At 38.5% G+C, this 20,310-nt stretch overlaps 1 protein-coding gene across 5 annotated transcripts in view; it reads left to right on the top strand.

The window, feature by feature from the left end:
• The window catches only part of LOC149211019 (mRNA export factor GLE1-like), a 532,145-nt gene that overhangs the window by 25,355 nt on the left and 486,480 nt on the right, over positions 1-20,310 (top strand). For 4 of the 5 annotated variants that reach the window (XM_089396862.1, XM_089396865.1, XM_089396864.1 and 1 more), the window contains 2 exons: positions 2,133-2,300; positions 2,720-2,899. In XM_089396862.1, the coding sequence (XP_089252988.1) occupies positions 2,133-2,300; positions 2,720-2,899 (348 nt within the window). Of the gene's footprint in view, positions 1-310; positions 843-2,132; positions 2,301-2,719; positions 2,900-20,310 lie in introns of those variants that run through there. The other variant, XM_089396866.1, reaches the window with a different exon arrangement.

Genomic DNA, 20,310 nt, shown 5'->3' with positions numbered 1-20,310 from the left:
TATTGCAGTTCATGAAGAAATTAAAATTCTCCTCTGGATTTGGTTGCTTTAGTTGAACAACACTAACGTTAGGAACATATTGTGTTTCTAGAACTTAATAAAAAAGACCTCTCAAATAGGATTTTCAAGCAGCTCTGCTACCTTGGTTGAAGGCAAGGGTTGCTGTACGCTAGCAGGCATCTCAACAACTTGAACTAACGGAGTAACTTAAGTTTGGGTAGAGTATCTAGAAACAGCGTGGATTTCCTTCCCCATTGCCTTAGAAGGCCCACGATCAATGAAATAGTTTCACAGGGTTCTCTAGTCAGCCACACTGGAGCCGAAAGGTGGGATCTGCTTGTATAGCAAGTCAGTCTTCAAGTGCCCTTCTTGTTGCACCTCCATATCCATCAAGAAAAGCCAAGCATGAAGTGTGAAGCTCCCATCGAGGGAGCAAACTACAGATCGCGTGGACTTTGGATTAACAAGCAAATAAAATCCTGGATGGGACTGCAATCCTAGGATTTGTTGCTTCTAGAATATACTTGCCACTCATAGAGAGGTTTAACTATGGATCTTCAAATTTGAGCCCTTTTGCTTGCGGTAATCTAGAAGAGGGATCTCTTAGTTTGCGTCTGCTCACAAATGCTTTAGAATCATCTGCAATAGAGATGGCTTCAATGGGGGTCGTACAACCCCCATCCATATGGCCATTGTCTGTATGACCCTTTTAGTTCATGGCTGCGATCATGTTATTACTGCCTCTCTTCATGGGGTTGCACTGGACATTATTCTCACCAGATGGTTTGAATCCTTTTTTCTCCCAGCAGCTGTCTTTCTCTGTCGACAAATTACAAAATAAGGTTCTCTCTCTCCTTCACCTGTCGGCTCTCGTGCTCTGTCATGTCATAAGTCACTTCGTCATCATGCATGCTGCACTTTCCTAATGCTTGTTGTAATGACTATCACACTAACACAGAGAAAAAATGGATTTTTTTTCTCATTTTAATTCTTGAAGCTCGATGTATAAATAGAAAAAATGTCTGATTTTTTCTTATCTGAATTTCTGCCAAATTATTTCAAACTGGATCTTCCCAATCTGTTTTTTTTTGTCAATCCAAATTATTAAATTTATCTTTTATTATATATATAGATTTTTTTTAATAACTTTAAATTTTTATTTCTTTAACATATTTAATTTGAATTCAAATTCTAACTTGACCTTGGTAAGTATGATCAGACTAGCTGTATTGCTGTTAAATTTCCATCACCGTAATAATCTTTTGGAAAGGTCCTTATTTTAGCACAATTAGCTTTAAGAACACTTCTTGATTCTGTTATTTTTGGAAGTCAAAGCATTGCAAATGAAAGATTATATCTTAGTTAACTGGACGCTATTTAAATAAAGGCAAATTTATAGGCTGCTTCCATAGATCTAATGGTTAATATCTAGAGAAGCTATCTTCTCACAAATTAAATCAAAGTTTCTAAATTTTGGGAAAAACATATAGCCGTAGTCTATCTCCTAGACGTTTTGGAGGGTTTTCCAGCGCCTTTTCTGGTCAAAATTGCTCAGAATCTGTCATGGATTTGCTGGAATCACAAGTTTGAGTTGTGAACTCTGCACAACCTGAGTGCCTCGGGGGTTTTTCAGGATGCTGAATTCATATATACAGTCAAAAATTCAGACTAAACAACAAAAATGTAGATTTGACCAGAAATTGTTTCGTCGGATTCCAGCCAAAAACTCCAAAACATCTAACAGTTAGACATTGCCAAACATATACAGCCAGGTTGCAAAATAAAAAATTTTGTAGGTTGAAATTGAAAAATGCAAATATAAAAGTTTTATGTTTAAAGTTTAAATTTTGAAAATTTGAACCCTGTGTCCCCCGGCAGGCTGGGGTGTGCTGTTGTGCACCTAGGTGCAGAATGGACCCAACTGGTCTCACACCCAGTGCTTTCATCCCAGGGGTTGGGTGCATGCACCCTGGCTAAGCCAAAATAATTTTGTCAGATTTATGAGTTTTGTGCATTAGATCAGGAATTACTATGGCTTTTGTATAATAGTTTGCAGTTCAGAAATTCTTGTGCTTGTAAGTTCTATTTAACTTCCTTACTTACCTGATGATTTTCAATTTTGATTTACACAGAAGCCCTTTAAAGTTGGACTTGCACTTGAAGAATGCTCGTGGGGTGTCATTTGATCCTGATCCTGATTGGACATTAGATGATCTTAAAACTGAACTAGAGGCCATTGAAGAGAAGTACAGTACTCCATTGCTGCCGGAAAACAAACTTTCTCTACGAAGTGGTTCAATGTATGATCTATGTACCCTAGTTATTGATACAGTTGAGAGCATGTAGCAAGCAGAGGAATGTTCGAGTGCTTTTTTAAAAGGGGCAAATTATTTAAGGTTAACAGACATTGCAGTTATAATTCCATTGAGCTGTTGACTAGCAGTGGATTTCAACATCTTTTTCTGTTAACAGAAGATTGATAATACTGTTGTGGATGAGTCCTCTGACACACATAAATTTGCAATTACTGTAACTGGCTTATGGATTGCACCTTAGAACAATGCTTTGGTGATGAATGTAAATTAATTCATATATAATAGAGACAGCTTTTACACTTCTGCTTTCATTTCTAAAGACATGTTTTTTCTAGATATATTTTTAGGTAGGGTGATGATTTCTTTCTCTTACCTGTTTGATAATTGTGCCTAAATTTCTGCAGCTTTTCATGTCGAGACTTGTCCAAAGTGGCAGACTTTGGGAGAAGTGGAAAACCGTTTGTGATGCGTGCATTTGATGATGACTTTGATAGTAGTGATGAAGATACTGATGTGGATGTTGAGGACCGTGATATTTCAAGAAGGGTCTATGACACTGCTCCACAAGATATTAACTCAACAAGGTGCTCTTTTTCAAATCGAATTTCTGTGTACCTCTGTAATCAGCACTGAAATAACAGAAAACAAAATGTGATGCTGCAGTTGTCATTAGTATTATGCTAGATAGCCTCATCTTTCTTACCTTCCAAACCAGGGCCAAGGTTTGACTGCCTTCTCATTTGTTTTAATTTCCATTTTGCCTTAGGAGGAAACGTAGTTTTTTATTTTTATTTTGAAACTGCTGCTGTTCTCTATCACATTAATCCAAGTACCACGCTAATCACGTAAGATGGTGATGTGATTGCAATTTTTTTTTTTTAATATAGAAGCAATTCCACCAACATTATGTTCCAGAAAACAATGATCATTTTGGTCCTGTGGCATCCCTGGCTGTTACTGTCAAACTGCATTCATGCTATGACAGATCAGAAGGCTGCATTGCGGTGGATTGGCTCTATGTTTATTCTGTGGTCATGGCTAGTTTGTAGCTAAGACTTTACTGTGAAAAAGTGTAGGAAGCTCTAGTTTTTTTCTAAGACTCTACTGTAAAAAAATGTAGGCAGCATTTTTTTTCTTGAACTGCTAGATATTATGAGTCATATCTATTGGATCATTTCAGTTAACCTTGTGGCAGTCTGAATTTGCAGTTTGAAGCACATGAATGACCTAGAGGGAAGGTGAAGTCCATCATATAGTTATTTATTCCAATACTTGTCGTGAACATGGGAGGCTGCACCACTTAACATATGGTCATGATTTTCAGTGTAAAAGAAATTGAAATTACATTAATGTCCTTGAAAGATGAATATATGTCAAATGGACTAGATATTACATCAAGCAAATATAGCCAAATAAAAGGAGGGTACAACCCACCCACACCCACAACAATCCCCTCTCCCCCCCAAAAAAAAGGAGATTTAGTACAAGAAGCTGCATGAATGCCATAAAGACATAAGTGAATTATACCATAAAGGTAGATAATATAGGATAATATAATTTTATTAATGTCCAAGAAACGATCACAAAGGTAGGTCAATGGTACCAAAAGTGGACATCCAATATAAGTACAAAAGTATGATTGTACCAAAAGAGGACATCCATTATAAGTACAAAAGTATGATTGTGGAAGTAACTCCTGGATCAATATTAAAAGCAAAGAAAGATGAAGTTTTAAAAATCTAGCTAAAGACAAAATATCTAGCTAAGAGAGAATATTTGGTAAGGTGGAAACACAATAAATATACAAGAAGTTCCAAAATCTTGGTGAAACAGATGAGAGCATGTAAAGGAATGTTGGATTTGGCTATGAAACACAAGTGAAGGGACTCCTTGCTTAAGTCCTTGATGACTATAAAGGGCCTGATGCCTTGTCTAGTAGGGTTATCTCCCATGAACTCCAGATAAAGTCAAATCACCACATACCACGATTTGATAGGATCTACCAGGTGTGTCACCTTTAAGAGCTGAAGATGGAGATGCCCCTGATTTTTTGATGTCCTCTATACTATGAGATCAGAGGACACTATCATTGCTTTTATAAGGACTCAAGAGGCTCGCTCTCCACTTTCTTCCAGTACCAAGATCAAAGATGCATAGCCTTCTTCATCGGGGGGATTTTCAACCATGAATCTTAGGTCTTGCATGCCATGCCCCACCCTAGGATGATCAAACTGATTATCCCATACTTGTTGATTCGTCAGATTGGAGCGACAAAGGACAAACAAAGTTGCAAAGTGTACCAGACAGTAGGATGGTGAGACCTTGGGTTCCACCTTAGCCTTTGCCTTGGGGAGGCCGGTTTAGAGGTGTCGATTTGTACGTCAAGCCACACGTCCTCAGTGTTGAGAAATCTAGGGGTAGCTAGATTAGGGTGATTTCCCTTACTTTGATAACTGCTTGTGATGTTCTTTTACTCAACTTGATTAGCTTCTTCTTTTACTTGATTATTATTATGTTTTTATCGTCAAACAACTACCAAACAATGAAGATCAATGAGACAAGAGGACATAAAATGTAGGTTGCAAGCCAGGGCCAAAACCTCTCCTCTTGAGAGGAAAATCCACAAGAATTCTTCTCTTCTTATAGAATCTTCAAATGATGAATTCCAAGACCTAAGACCCTTGACAAAGACCCCTCCAAGACCAACTCAACTTCTCCTTTTGATGAGCTTAACCTTCACAAAGTCAATCCAAGTCAACTTGCTCCAAACTTCAGATTTCAGCGTCTTCTTCAGAATTTCTGATGCTGCTTTAGGATTGTAATTTTCGGCCTTTCTTGTAGAAACCCTAGCTGGCACGTCTGAAAGAAATAATGGTGAATTTTCCTCCTTTCTCCTTCGCTTAGATAGCCTTCTCTTCCTTGTCTACTCGACTTGCAAACTTGATCTATATGATACAAAAACTTGGCTTCTTTAGAGGTTTGAAACATCGGATTTGTAGCTGCAATATGTGCCCTAAAACCTTCGTACATGTGGAATGTGTAGCCCAAAAACAAGCTTCCAAAACTTCGACTTTTTCTTCCTTATAATCTCTTTTTCTTCGCTCCTTCTAGGTCTCCTTTTCTTGTCCTTGATCGAACTTGGATGTCTCTTCAAATGAGGTCGAGTACCTCTTGTACATAGGCTTCCCTTGGAGTTCGAACTGTCATCATGAGGCCGACTTGATCTTGGAGGGTCTTTAGACATGACTTTGACTTACAAAAAGTTTCTTACAAGATACAAAGTGCCCAATGGGGTCTTTCATATATGGTAGTGACTCAATTGACTTCATGACTCTATGATATACCCTAGAAGCACTCAATGGGTGCTTGACCTACAAATAATTTGACCTTGAGAAAGAAACCCATGCTACAAAAATAATAATAATTTGTCTTTCTTTTTATAATATACAAGAATCAAGAGTACATTTCGTATTTATGAAGGCCGAACCTAGTTGCATAGTTTAACACTTAGATCATTAGAGAGATCATTTCCTGATGGATCGAGTGTAGAACATGCCCTGCCCATCAAACTACATCCTAGATACAGAGTAAGTAGAGATCCATTTGGAGTTTTCTTTTTTCGACCTTAGATGTTAGGAGTAACCCTCACTTGTACATCCCATCCAAATCATGTATCTAGGCTCCTTGATGGTTCTAGAAGACTTCGATAGTGAGCTAGTGCCTAGTTTTTCGCCCTTGGCCCTAGCCATTAGATTCGGTACACCTTGACATCAGTGGTCCCATTGCCCTCTCTTCGTGTCTCTTGCCAGGTTTTTGTGTTGGATTGCCCACCTTTCTAATATTGGATGAACTCACTTAAGTGTTTTATATCACTGTACAATATTACTTGTTGCTGAAATTTGTTTGACTTGATCAAGATGTTTTCTTCTTACTTCAAGAATGAAGAGAAGCTGAATGATGCTTCGAATTTTGGTCCATGGAAGACAAGATTGGATATTACTCTTGAAGAACATGATGCACTGGAATATGTGGAAGGTGAGGTAGCAAAACCGCCAGTAAATTCAAATGTCGCTGTCAAGGCCAAATTCAAGAAAGGAGAAGTCAAGGCTATGAAGATTATCCTTGGTTCTCTTGAGGACCATCTCATCACCTATGTCTCTAAGTTAAAGAAATCTAAGAAAATGTATGACAAGCTGATTGGAATGTATCAAGTGAACAACTTGAGTCAAATCTTTGCTTTGAAGAATCAATTCAAGGACATTAAGATGAACCAAGGAGAGAGCATTCAAGCATACTTCATGAGGATATCAAAAATCGAGGATCAATTGTCAATTGTTGGTGAAATTGTCTTTGATAAAGCGCTGGTACTGATTACACTTGGAGGTATTTCTCCAACTTGGGAAACTTTTAATGCGCCGAGTGATTCAAAATGGATCTTGGATAAACCTCTAAGTCAAAAAGACTTCATAGAAGAGGTAAAAGGTGCTAAATGGCACAAATCCTTTGTAAATTCGAGGAAAATGAAAGTCAAAGGATGCTCTTGGGAATAGTCTCATTGCGTAGATCTTTTCAATCTGAATCTACTGCAATTTGAATGGGCGAAAATGGACTCTGGATGAAGGAGTTATTGCAAAAAGAAGTTTGCCCATTATCCTTAGAAAATGAGGCATTTCTTATTAAATTTGGTCTAAGGGCTAATATTAGCCTTATGCGCTAAAAACCTTTGTTAAGCACTAAACCTTTATAAAGTGTGTTTTACATTGAAATTCGGATAAGGCACGTGGGCAGTAGCGGCCAAGTGGATCCGAAGAATTTATAGAAATCGAGCTAAAACCTTTTGAGTTCTGGGAGGAAGGCGGTAAATGGTATTTTGGGCAGGCTCCAGGCGGTAAATGGTATTGGAAGGGTTGAACCCGATTCCATACATTGGCCGACACGTAGCAGGAGAGAGAAAACCGCTTTTTCGGGCGAGTGATCTCCGCGCAAGTAGGCCATCCGAAAATGCTGTCAACCGTTGGATTGGAGATTGCGGGATCAATGATGGAGATTGAGCAGACTGTTTGCTGTTTCGGGTTTAGTGCGAACCGTCGGATTAAAAGGCAGATCAACGGTTGTGATTGAATCGATGATCGCTAATCGGGAAGGTTGAAGGACCAAGACTCGTGACCATGTGACTCGCCGATATGCGATAGCGTCGATGTACGATGCGTTGATAGCGGCAATCGACGATCGGTGAATCGGGGTGGCAAAATACAAAGGAGCAGGGCCGATGTGACATGCGATTGCGATGGGCGGACCCGACGACATTATAGTGGCGAGTTTATTGTTCTTTGAGATCCGGGTTAATCTGTTTCTCAATGTATTTCTTTGTATTTTCGTGTATTGGGTTTTTAAGCATTACGCAATGCGCTTGCGATATTGCGATAGGTGCGGACCTGATAGGATTATAAACACGATTGAATATAATTTGAAATCCGACAAAACGCTCCATGATGTGTTTTTCATTAGTTTGCCAATGTATTTCGTTATGTGGCTATTTTCGGGATTTCTGCACAGGAAGGCCAAACGATCGGGTTGCCCATGCCCGCTGGTTCATTTCAATTGGAAAACAGATTCTTTGGTAAAACGATTGGTCTTCCATGCTCGAAGAAGCGTAAATGATGTGTGTTAAATACACAAAGAACGCAGTTGACAGGGGAAGGCACAGAGGCCGAGCGAAAACAGAAACCACAGAGAGCAGTGGATTCTCGGAGGCTCAGGTAGAGTAATGCTTAGAGGAAGCTCGGAGAAGCTTAGAGAAGCCCCAGAGATGTTTAAATGCTGAGGAATCCATTGGGATGCTCAGTGAATACTCAAGAAGAGTAAGAGAATGCTGAATGATATGCAGAGTTAGAGCGCTTGACAGAAAGAGCCACCAGAGGTTGGAGGCTTGACAGAGGCATAGCCACCAGAGGTTGGAGGTAGAGCCTCAGAGCCAGAGAGCTCAAAGCAGACTTCTAAGAGCCATGATGCTGTAGTGAAGTTGCAGAACAACAAAGAGATCAAATGATCAAGCTATTGTTGATGTCCAAAGTGTGCTGAAGACAGAAGAAGTTCCAGAGACAGTTAAGAGAGTTCTGAGGGAGGTGGTGCAAGCTAGAGCTCAAGACAGCTCAGAGCACTAATTGAAGGAGTCTAGTCCAGAGAAGCCTAGATCTGTCTGCAGAGTATGGACAACCAGGGATAAGATGGTATTCTAAACCCATAGGTTCAGTTGTAAACCAATGGAGTTGAGTGTGGAACTTGTAAAAGAAGCATTACCATAATCCCAAAGAGCCTAATTGAGTTGATTAGAGCTCAAGGAGACGTAGCCTAAGATACCAGGGTGAACTCCATATTATATTGTTGTCTCATGTGTTTGCTTATTTGCTGCCTTGTATTTACTGTTATGTGTGTTTTACATCAGCATAAGCAAAAGTACATAAGCACTTGAACAGTCTAAAAACAAACACAAGCATACCTCTATTTCAAGTACTTAATTCCACAAAGTATCAATCATAAGCATAGATCTTGGGAATATATAAGCTTTGGAGTGGGAGAGGTTCTTGTAAGTTTGACAAGAAGCCTTTATGGTGCCCCATTTCAGATCACCGAGAGGTGCTCTATAACCTAATATAGGGGAGATATGTAGATGTAATGTAAGAAAGTTTGTCATCATTTTTCAATGTTGACTTAATATGTTGAATTTTAAGCAAGGATCTGTAAACATTTACTTGTCGACTCAATTAAATAATGATAAAAAGTTAAAAGTAATATAGAGGAGCCCCAGGGGGAGATGTTGTTCATAAAATGTAAAAAGTAATAAAAATAATAAAATTCAATTTGTTATATTGTAATTTTCTTTTTATTAATAAAATTACTAGTAATTTTTTAAATAAAAGAAAATCATAATATACATATCACATTAAAATATGTAAGTAGTAGCTGTAAGTTAAGATGCATTCTATCTTATAAATTAAAATAATGATTCCCTAACCATATTTAGATTTAATTAATAAGCACATAAAATACTGTATACTTACAATAAACTTACGATATAACAATATTTTAAATCATCGATATTCACGCCCACTTTAACATAGATATTATTAACTTGTAAATAGGCTTTGTTACAAGACCATGTGCCAATACCATGGCTTATTAATACAACATGCCCAAAAACCATCTCTCATTTCACAATCAAAATATTTTATAAATATTTTATTTGAATTTAATTTTATAACATTTTTACATTTAAATCTAAAAGCAAAAATATTATAATTACTTTTGAGATATATCTATACCTTTTATCACATTGAAATATATAAGATATAAATAATATCTATATATTAGGATCCATTTTACCATATAAATTAAAATAATAATTTTGTAACCATATTTAAATTTCATTATTAAACACAACTTAATACTTACAATATAATAAGATTTTTAACCATGGATATTCACCACATGCCCAAAAACTATCTCTTATTTCACAATAAAAATATTTTACAATTCTTATTTTTTAATTTAATTTTATTACATTTTTGTGCCAAGAGACACTCTCTAGCAAAAAGTGGAAGAGATATTGTAATGTTTATGTTATGTTATCTAGACATTTTGACTCGACAAAATTACATAAAAATAAAAGTAAAAGTAAAAAAAATAAAAAAATCATTAATTATAATTATTAATTCAAACATTTTAACTCAGTGAAATTACATAAAAATAATAGTTAAATTAAAAAAAAAACAAATTAAAGTAAAAAAAATTACAACAATTTTTTTTAATAATTATAATTATTAATTATTGATAATTAAACCAACCTAATTCCATCTTAAGTTTGGATCTATCAAGCTCTGAGAGGGATCAAATCTCTCGAGGTGCAAACCTTTCCTCATGTTTTGCACTCAAAAAAGAGGTTTGAACCTCGCGAGATGTAACCCCTCTCGACGCTTGATAGATCCGAAGTTAAGATGGATCTAGGTTGGTTACTACCATCAACAACAACGATAAGTTTCCCACATTTGATGAGCTCCTGTGAAAGTGCAGTCAAGAAGATGCCAGAGTGATTTCCAGAGAAAGAATTCCCAAGCATGAAGAGGGAAAACCTAGCCTTTGCTATCCAAGGCAAGAAGTAGAAAGGCAAAAGAGGTCATCACTTTTCAAGAAAGCCTGTCCCTAAATCCAACAGTTCCTATAAATGGAACAAGTACTTATCAAAAGTTCAATGCTACAATTGCCATAAGCATGGCCACTATGCCCGTTATTGTCCAGAAAATAGAAGTGCACCAAGATCCAACCACAACAATCGTAGCACCAATTTCAGATTTGATTATAGAAGAAGAAGAGAAGCTCCTACTGTTCGTAAAGAAAACTATTGTTCTTCCAAAAGTTCAAGGAACCCAAGGTGTGATAATAATGTAGCTGAAACATAATCACAATACTTTCTTGTTTTTGCTCTTTGTAGTTCCTCTCCTGCAGATTCGTGTGACAACTTGTTGGTTGATAGTGGTGCTTCAAGACACTTTATTGGCTATAAAGAAGTTCTCTCAAATCTGGTTGAGAGGGAGACAGATCCGAAAATCATTCTTGGAGATGACTCTACATATTCTATAAAGGGATATGGTTCTATTTCTTTTCATCTGGATCAAGGGAAAACTATATCTCTTCAAGAAGTTTTGTATGTACCTGGTTTGAAAAAGAATCTTGTATCTATATCTGCCTTACAAGACAAATGAATGAAAGTTTCTTTCATAAATGGAAAAGTTCTCACTTGACCAATGAGATTTAGCATGAGAGATGCCTTCACTCTGGGATCGAGATTTGAAGGTCTTTATAAAGTTAATGGAAGGCCTATCCATGCGCTGATTCATGACAACAATCGTCATTGTGAACTTTGGCATTGGAGGTTCACTCATCTGCATTATAAAGTATTTCCTCATGTCAGAAATATGGTTTCCGGAATGCTTGAGATTAGAGTGGAACATGATGGGGCCTGCCAAGGGTGTGCAAGTGGAAAGCATGTAAAGGGACCATTCCCTTAAAGCAAAAGCAAAACCAGTCAAGTACTTCATCCTATATATTCTGATTTATGTAGACCTATGCCTGTAACTTCTCTTGGTGGCTACTTGTATTATACAATCTTTGTGGATGATTTTTCTCGCAAGACATGGATTTTATTTTTGAAAAACAAAAGTCAAGCATTTAACATGTTCAAAGACTTCAAAGCTCTGGTAGAAAAACAAACTATAAAGTATATCAAAATATTCAGATTTGTCAATGGAGGAGAGTTCACCTCAAATGATTTCATTGACTTCTACAAAGAAGCTGGAATCAGGAAAGAGACCACTATACCAAATAATCGAGAACAAAATGGTGTGGTTGAATGAAAACAAAACTATGTTGCATGATCAAAAGCTACCAAAGTTTCTATGGGGAGAAGCTGCTAACACTGTTGTCTATGTCCAAAATAGATCTCCACACCGAGCCTTAAACAACAAGACTCCTGAAGAAGTCTTCACTTGTGAAAACCCTGAGGTTGGGCACTTGAGGATTTTTGGCAGCCCTGTCTACTTTGTTGGTTATTGTGAAAATTCTAAGGCTTAAATAATATACGTATATGGTCAAAGAACTATAGAGTTTAATAGGGATGTAACATTTGATGAAGATGTAGCTTTTGGAAAGGCAAGAGACACTCCTCTCCCTCCTGCTAATGTTGATAGTCAAGATGATGCCTTTGAAATTTAGGAAGATCCTGAGCTTGAGCCTGATCTTGTTGATGAACCCATGGAGCCCATGGACCCCTTGGATCCTCCTTTATGTGATCCTCCTGCTAGAAAGATACCATTATGGCTTCGTGACACTCTACAAGATGCTGATATGCATGCTACCCCAGAGGAACCTTCAAAGAAAGCAAGAAACCATGCCTGTTCTAGGGATAAGGTGTGGATGGCAATATTGAAAAATATAAAGCTAGATTTGTGGCTAGAGGCTTCTCTCAAAAAGAGGGAATAGACTATGATGAGATTTTTGCACCTGTTGCCTGATATACTACCATCCGATTTATTGTGGCTCTAGTTGCTAGCCAGGGATGGATTCTTCATCAAATGGATGTGAAAAATGCTTTTTTGCATGGTTTCCTCAAGGAAGAAGTATTTATGGAGCATTGAAGAACATGACTGGAAAACTCGTGTTTAGACTGAAGAAAGCTCTCTATGGATTGAAGCAAGCCCTAGGAGCTTGGTATGCCCACATTGATAGCTTGTTGATGAAGCTTGGTTTTACCAAAAGTAATGCTGATCCAAATCTCTACTTCAAAACGGTCCAAGGTATGCCTTTGATTTTGGTATTAAATGTTGATGACTTATTATTTACAGGTGGAGAACTTCTTATCCTCTAGTGTAAGTGGGAGTTAGCTTCTGAGTTTGAAATGAAACATCTTCATTTGATGCACTACTTTTTGGGCCCAGAGGTATGGCAAAGACCTGGTGAGATTTTCTTTTCTCAAGGAAATTAGGTTGTCAACTACTGGAAATATTTGGTATGACAAAATGTAAGTACATTGTTAATTTTAGTTAACAATGGTATGTTCTATGCTTAGCACAATTTACTTCAATGTTCCTTAGCAACCCAATAACAATTTCCAATAGCAATCATAATAATCACATTGACAGTAAAAGTAGATAGAACATAAAATAAACTGCAAAAGACAAGCCAAGACAAGAGGACACTAGATTTGGCAGATGCTAGGGAAAAACCCCAATGTGGGGAAAACCCTTTGATCAATTCTTCTTATTATTAAATCAAAAGTTCAGCAGAGAGAGAGTACAAAAGCCAAATTGACTTGCCCAATACAAAGTCAAAACATCCATGTAAATTTCTGTAGTCAACTACAACCAAACTTCAGCCCTAACCAGAAAGTCAACGTTGGTCAAAACAACAACAATTCTTCCTTGAGCAACTCGGTCTTCCTTGGTCAAACTCGGCCTAATCAGCTAGTTTTAGCCCAAAACAACTCAATCAAATTCGGTCAAAGGAGAGAGAAGGCTATTGTAATTTTCTGTGGTCAAACAACAGTCAACCCTGAAGTCAATGCAGGTCAACTAGCCTAGAAATCCTCGGTTTGTGTGCCCAACAATGCAGCTTGGAAAAATCGAATCTTTTGACCCAAAAATCGAAGTCAAACTCAGTAAAAAATGCCTTGGTGAACGCTGGTCAAACTTGTCCATGAAGTTTGAAATTCAACCTGTAATTTCTGCCCAGAAAATCTGTCCTCCTAGCCGCACGTGTGAGAGAGAGAGAGGCTTCCCAAGAGTTGTACGAAGAGACACATCCATTGGGCTTCTTGAGCCTACATCATGATGAAGTTAACCTGATCAATTTGCACATGTGTGGGCATAAATTCAAAATCACACTTTTGCTTGTCTGAATGAGATGATCTTTATATCAATCTTGGACCTCTCAAAAAGAGGAATCTGATGCAATCATCATCTCCATCAAATGAGCTGTCCCAAGATGGAATATGTCCCTAGTTGCCAATTTTAACACTCCCTCTCAACTAGGGAGAATCCACCTGCCAATCCATTTGTTGTCATCATGTCATCCTGTTGTCATGTACCATCTCTGCCATCTTATCTCTGCTCTACTGAACCATGAAGTAATAATGAAGAAGAATCGATCAAGAGTGAGTCACAAGACCTTACCACTCTCCACTAACAAAAGTCAGTCTAGAGTTTTAACCTCAAATGATCCCAGATCAAGTTGTTGAACACCATGCATCCTAGACATAGGGAGTACGATAGTACACGATACGTCCATCAGTAGTGCTATGGTCTCTATCCACGTTTCCCATCTCATTGGCCAGATGAGGGGTACTTCCCATGAGTCCCAGACTACATGGGTAGGATATATGCTGGGGCATCAACAGGAGAAGGTGAACCACTCATCCTGCTTATATGCCATAGGAGAAGGTGAACTACTTGCATATGTCAATTGTAGGGGAAGGTGAACCACTCACCCTACACACGTGTCTAGTAGGGGAAGGTGAACCACTCACCCTACACACATGTCATCAAGGGTATCACAAGGGAAGGTGAACCACTCACCCTGTACATAACGCACTAATAGGGGAAGGTGAATCACTCACCCTATGGTCGCTCATAGCTCCAAGAAGTACCCCAAGCCCCCAGGAGCTTCCAAAGCTCAATGTCCAACTCAAGCGGGACCCTCATGGGAGGGTCTTTCCACGACTCCAAGTCTCTCTCGGAGGGTTAAGAATTTGACCTTCTCCAAAGGCTTCGTGAGGATATCTGCGACCTGTTCATCAGTCCTGATGTGTTTGAGCCTTTATGCTCCCCGTTGTACCGTATCGAGGATAAAGTGGTACCTGATATCAATGTGCTTGGAGCGGTCGTGGAACACAAGATTCTCTAAAAGGCGAATCCCACTTTGGTTGTCACAGAAAATCACGATGGTATCCAACACGTGCTCAAATAGCTCACTAAAGAGCTTCCTCAACCAAACAACTTCACAACAGACCATACTAGCTGCAATGTATCCAGCCTCGGCGGTGCTTAGTGCAACCGATTTCTGCTTCCTGCTCATCCAAGAAATTGAAGCAAATCCTAATGAGAAGCAACATCCAGACGTGCTCTTATGATCCCCCATGCTTCCATCCTAGTCAACATCTGTATATCCATGCAACTTCAAATTTCCAGCAGTGTATCTGAGTCCATAATAGATTGTGCCCTAGAGATATCTCAAGAGATTCTTAGCAACAATCCAATGTATGTGATGAGGCTCGACCATAAATTGACTCAATGTGTTCACAACGAAGCATATGTCAAGATGAGAGTTTACCAAGAATATCGGGCCCCCCACAAGTTGTCTATATTCGAAAGGGTTCGCCAATTTGGGCCCAGTAACGCTTCCACATAGCTTCTTGAAGTTGAGTTCCATCGGAGTAGACATGGACTTGCAATCCACTATCCCACATCTCTCAAGCAACTTCACAATGTATTTTCCTTGAGAAAGGAAAATCTAACCTGGCTTTTGCCAGGCCTCCAGGCCTATGAAGTAGTGCATCAATCCTAGGTCCTTCATCTCGAACTTGGATTCCAACTCCCTATTGCATTGATAAATGAGAGGGTCTGCACCTGTCGGAAAGAGATCATCCACATAAAGGACTAGAATGAGAGGTCTGTCATTCTGAACCTTGAAATATAGGTTAGGTTCAGCATTGCTCCTTGTAAATCCCAACTTCATAAGATAGCTATCAATCCTCTCATACCAAGCCCTGGGGACTTGCTTCAACCCATAGAGGGCTTTCTTCAACCTACATACGTGTGTCCTTCAATCCTGTACTTCGAACCCTCATGTTGTTCCAAGTAGACTTCCTCCTTAATCGAGCCATGCAAGAAAGCAATCTTAACATCTGTTTGGTGTAGGCTCCATCCTTGAGAGGCAGCGAGAGCTATAATCGAACAGATAGTGGTATATTGGGCATCTGGTGCAAATATCTCATCATAGTCCACCCCTTTCTTATGATAAAAGCCTCGAGCAACGAACCTGGCCTTGTATTTTTCAGCACTCCCATCAGCTCCATGTTTGATTTTGTAAAGCCATTTAGAAGTGACCACAGACTTGTCCTTGGGTCTAGGAACCACATCCCATACATCATTCTTCATGATGGATTTGTACTCCTCATTCATCGCATCCTTCCATACTTGGTGTTTCACGGCTTCTTCGAACGTACAAGGTTCAGATTGAACAATGGTACTCATGGTAGCAAGGTATCTTTGATACCTGATGTGCTTCTTACTTTCACGAAATGTCCCTCTTGGAGCAATATGCTTTTCAACATCTTCGAGAGTGTCTTTAAGCCATGATGGCCTTTTCCTTGAGGTAGAGGGATCACTAGGAGGTGGATCAGTGGGATCCATCGGACCTTCAACATCGGGCATAGGCTCATTAGACGGAGGTTCTTCCTGCTTTCCTATAGCATCATCATTTTCTTTTCCTGGAATGGGGAGATCTCTGGCTTTCCCAAGGGCAGTGTCTTCATTGAATGTAACATCATGGCTTACTTCCACATCTCATTGACCAGGAACATAGATTCTATATGCCTTTGGGTTTTCATTGTAGCCCACAAAACTTAAAAGTTCCTTTCTTCTTGCATGCTCCCAACTTGTTTCTCTTCTCTTTAGGCACATGAAAATATACGGGACAACTAGATATTCTAAAATGAGAAACATTAGGTTTCTTACCAGTGAAAAATTCTTCGGGAGTCTTGAAATTCAATGCTTGATGTGGACATCTATTTTGAACATATACGACAGTATTTGTAGCTTCTCCCCATAAGAACTTTGGTAGACCTAGATCATGAAGCATGGCACGAGTGGCTTCCACAATCATTCGATTCTTTCCTTCAGCAACTCAATTTTGCTCAAGAGTGTATGCAACGGTTGTCTCCCTCTTAATGCCAACTTCTCTATAATAGTCATTGAATTCATTTGATTCATATTCGATCCCATTGTCGGTCCTCAATATTTTGATCTTCTTCCCTATTTTGATTCTACACCAAGGATTTGAAAGCACGAAACCATTTGAATACTTCATCCTTCTTCTTCAAGAAATAGATCCATGTTTTGCGAGAGAATTCATCCACAAAAATAGCATAATATAAGTATCCTCCTAATGATGTTATGGGCAACATACTAGATAGGTCAGAATGGACTAGTTGAAGAATATCAGAAGTTTGACTTTCGCTTGAGGGGAATGGTCCCCTTGTAAGTTTCCCAGTTGCACAACCCTGACAAACACCTTCATGATTCATGTTGAAATCGGGCATACCTGTGACCATCTTCCTTACCCCAAGTAAGGCTTTGTAATGAAGGTGGGCAAATCTCTGGTGCCACAATTTGGATTGAAGAGAAGTGTCGCAAGACATGGCCCCCAAAGGACTTCCTCCAACTTGATAAAGACCATCAACCCTAAATCCAAGTGTAAATGCATCTTTGGGGATTCTTTGCCAAAGACGTACCTTTCCATCAACAAACTTTATCTTCCATCGCAAAAATATCTTCCATCCACTTTTGGGATGATGGTGATATGCTTGGTACATTATGCTCGATAAGCCCCCATAGGAGCCCCACACTCTTGGTAGGTGTCCCAAGACTTGTACGATGTCATGGCAACATTCATTCCACCACTTGGACCCTTGCAGAGGATCTACAGGCATCTTTGATTCATATGGAAACCCATGGGGTCATTTATGTGCCCTTAGACTCACTGGGAGCACCATAGGTCCACTACTTGGAGAACAAGGGGCCACTTCCTTGTCCATCATATTTCGAGGCAATGGATTTGGTTTATGATGAAATGATGATCCTACATTAAGTCATGACCCCATTCCCTAATATGCATAAGGAATCAAAAGATAGGGGAATGATGATCAAAGTAGCCACAATAGCAGTTGAATGCACACATGAATGTACTGATCAATAGCTTGATGCACTTGAAGAATTTCCTAGAAAAGATTGGATCACAACGGAGAATGATAAAGTGGCCGTTTGCATCAAGATTCAGTCTCATGATAAATTAGCTAAAGATATCGATGAAGTGATGGCATCATACAGGCACTTGTTTGGAACACTGGAGTCTCTTGTCGAATTGCATAAAATTCCCTCTATTGGCACACTGGGTGAAACCACAACAAAGGAGGAAGTTAAACAAGAGTGTCAAGCATTCTTAGAACAGATCAAACTAGCATCTGCAAAGGATGACCTAGAAGCTACAAAAGAGACAATCACTCTGTACGTGGTTGAGCTCGTGGGGCTATACACTAAGTTGGTAACCCTATCAAACTAGATAAAAGACATGAAGCACACCCAAGTACCAGATGCACTGGAGTTCCTACAAAGACATGGGGACGAGCTACAACATTAGATTGACTCTTGCAACTTTGGCAGGCATATTTAGTTTAAGAATTACATTTGAATGTCCCAAACCTCTCTATCACTACATTAGTAGATTGAGAGTATTTTTTTTGTAGAAAATTGGCAGCTATGGGATGAATTTCCTTGAATAAAATTTCATTTATGACCTTTCTAGAGTGACTCTTTAAAAATAGAAATTCATGTCTATCTTTGTCACCATGAATTTCCAAAAATAGTAAATCACCTTCCATCAATTCGTAATCATATGTATATGATGGAAAATCACTTAACTTGTCCTTAATCAATCTCAATTGTTTAATTTTTAACTTAATCATCATCATTATTATTATTATTACTATTTTCCTCTATGATATTATTATATTATTATTAAAAAGAAATTCAAGTTTCTCAATCATGTCATATGTAACTCCCCTCAATTAATGCATATGTTACTCTCTCTCTTAATGGATTCATTCCTCTCTCTCTTTAATGCCCTTACACACCTCTTACACTCTCTTACACACTTTAATGACTCGTCATAAAACTATTCCTCTTACACCTCTTTAATGCATAAGTTACACTTCTCTCCTAAATGCATAAGTTACACTCCTATCCTTTTGGCATAAGGTACACTCCTATTTTGGCATATGTAACTCCTCCTCAAGGCATATGAGTTACTCTGTCATGAATTCGACCTCTTTGCTCTTCCTATATATTTGTGCATCTCATCCTCACTTGATACACTTACTTGTGCTTTTGAAAGGAGAATTCGAACTTGAGAGAGATAGAGTTGGAGAGTCTAGAGAGAGAGAGAGAGGGTCTTGAAGAGCAAGAGCAGATCTTGGAGAGCCAAAGTGATTCATTGTTTGCATCAGTTATTGCTATTAGATATCTTCTTCAGACTTGGGTGAACTTCTTCATTCTCGCATTGTACTTTGTAGCTCTGTTGAACAATTGATTTCTAATAGAAGAAGAATCTGGTTGTGTTTTCCCTTTGTGGGTTTTGCCCTGATCATTGACCTAACTTCTGTGTGTCTCATTGAGTTTTTGGCTATCTTCTATTGTGCATATCGTTTATATGGTTTATGTTCTATATACAATTACTTAACCTATATTGTAGCATACATAAGTTCTGGATTTAAGTGATTTTAACAACATAGAGCATATGATTTTTAACATTATTTCTTTCATGTAATGTGTTAGTAGTAGAGTGTGTTGAAGAATCTAGGGCAATCATAATTAAAGTGATTCTTCTTAGCATGATAACAATTTGTGAAGTTCTTTTGTAATTTTTCTTAGCTTGATATTCTTCTTATTATTAGTGTGTGTGATTACTTCATAAAACTGCTATCAAATACAAAGAGACAAGAACACAAGATATTGAACCCGCACAAAAATTCTTCTTATGGAGATCTTCAATTGACGAATAACAAGACCATGACCCTTTACCCATTCTGCCACTCCAAGACCAAGACATCAATCCTCTTCTTTGTCAATGCTGAGATCTTCATTATTGCTTGTTGATTTGGGGTAACATCAGATGTGCTGTAGCCACGAAATTTGGTGGAGAGGTTAGGGCATATGAGATCTCCAATACCTAGAAAGGGTTTGGGCATATTCTAAATAGTTTGGGAGATATTAAAATAATTAATATTTTTAATGGAGTCCCTAAGTCTAAACTTAGGGAATTTAAAATATTAATGTGAATTAATATAAAATTGTGTTAGAATGGTCCAAAAGACCTGGATCAAGCCAGATCTAATCTTAGCCGTTAATTAGGGACTTAATCTCAGTCGTTGATGTGTCAACGAGAAAAGTATAAGAGGAGGCTTGAGGGTCACTTGGAGAACATACCAATGTGATAAGTCATTCTATTCTCTAGAGCGGGGTTTGCTAAGAGAGATAGAATCAGTGATCTGAGTTGCAGCTGAGGGGCAGTGAATACAGAAGCAGAGAGGCAGAGATAGCACCGGGAGGAACAACGCAGTAGCCAGAGAGAGGGACGCAGAAGCAGCCAAGGGTTCACTCAGAGCTAGCCA

This window comes from Pinus tabuliformis, chromosome 1_2 (genome assembly GCF_031772625.1).
Source record: "Pinus tabuliformis cultivar Carrire ecotype Pingquan chromosome 1_2, CPIR1, whole genome shotgun sequence".
Lineage (NCBI taxonomy): Eukaryota > Viridiplantae > Streptophyta > Pinopsida > Pinales > Pinaceae > Pinus > Pinus tabuliformis.
Note: the sequence above shows the minus strand (reverse complement) of the source record. Positions and strands in the feature narration are given on the sequence as shown.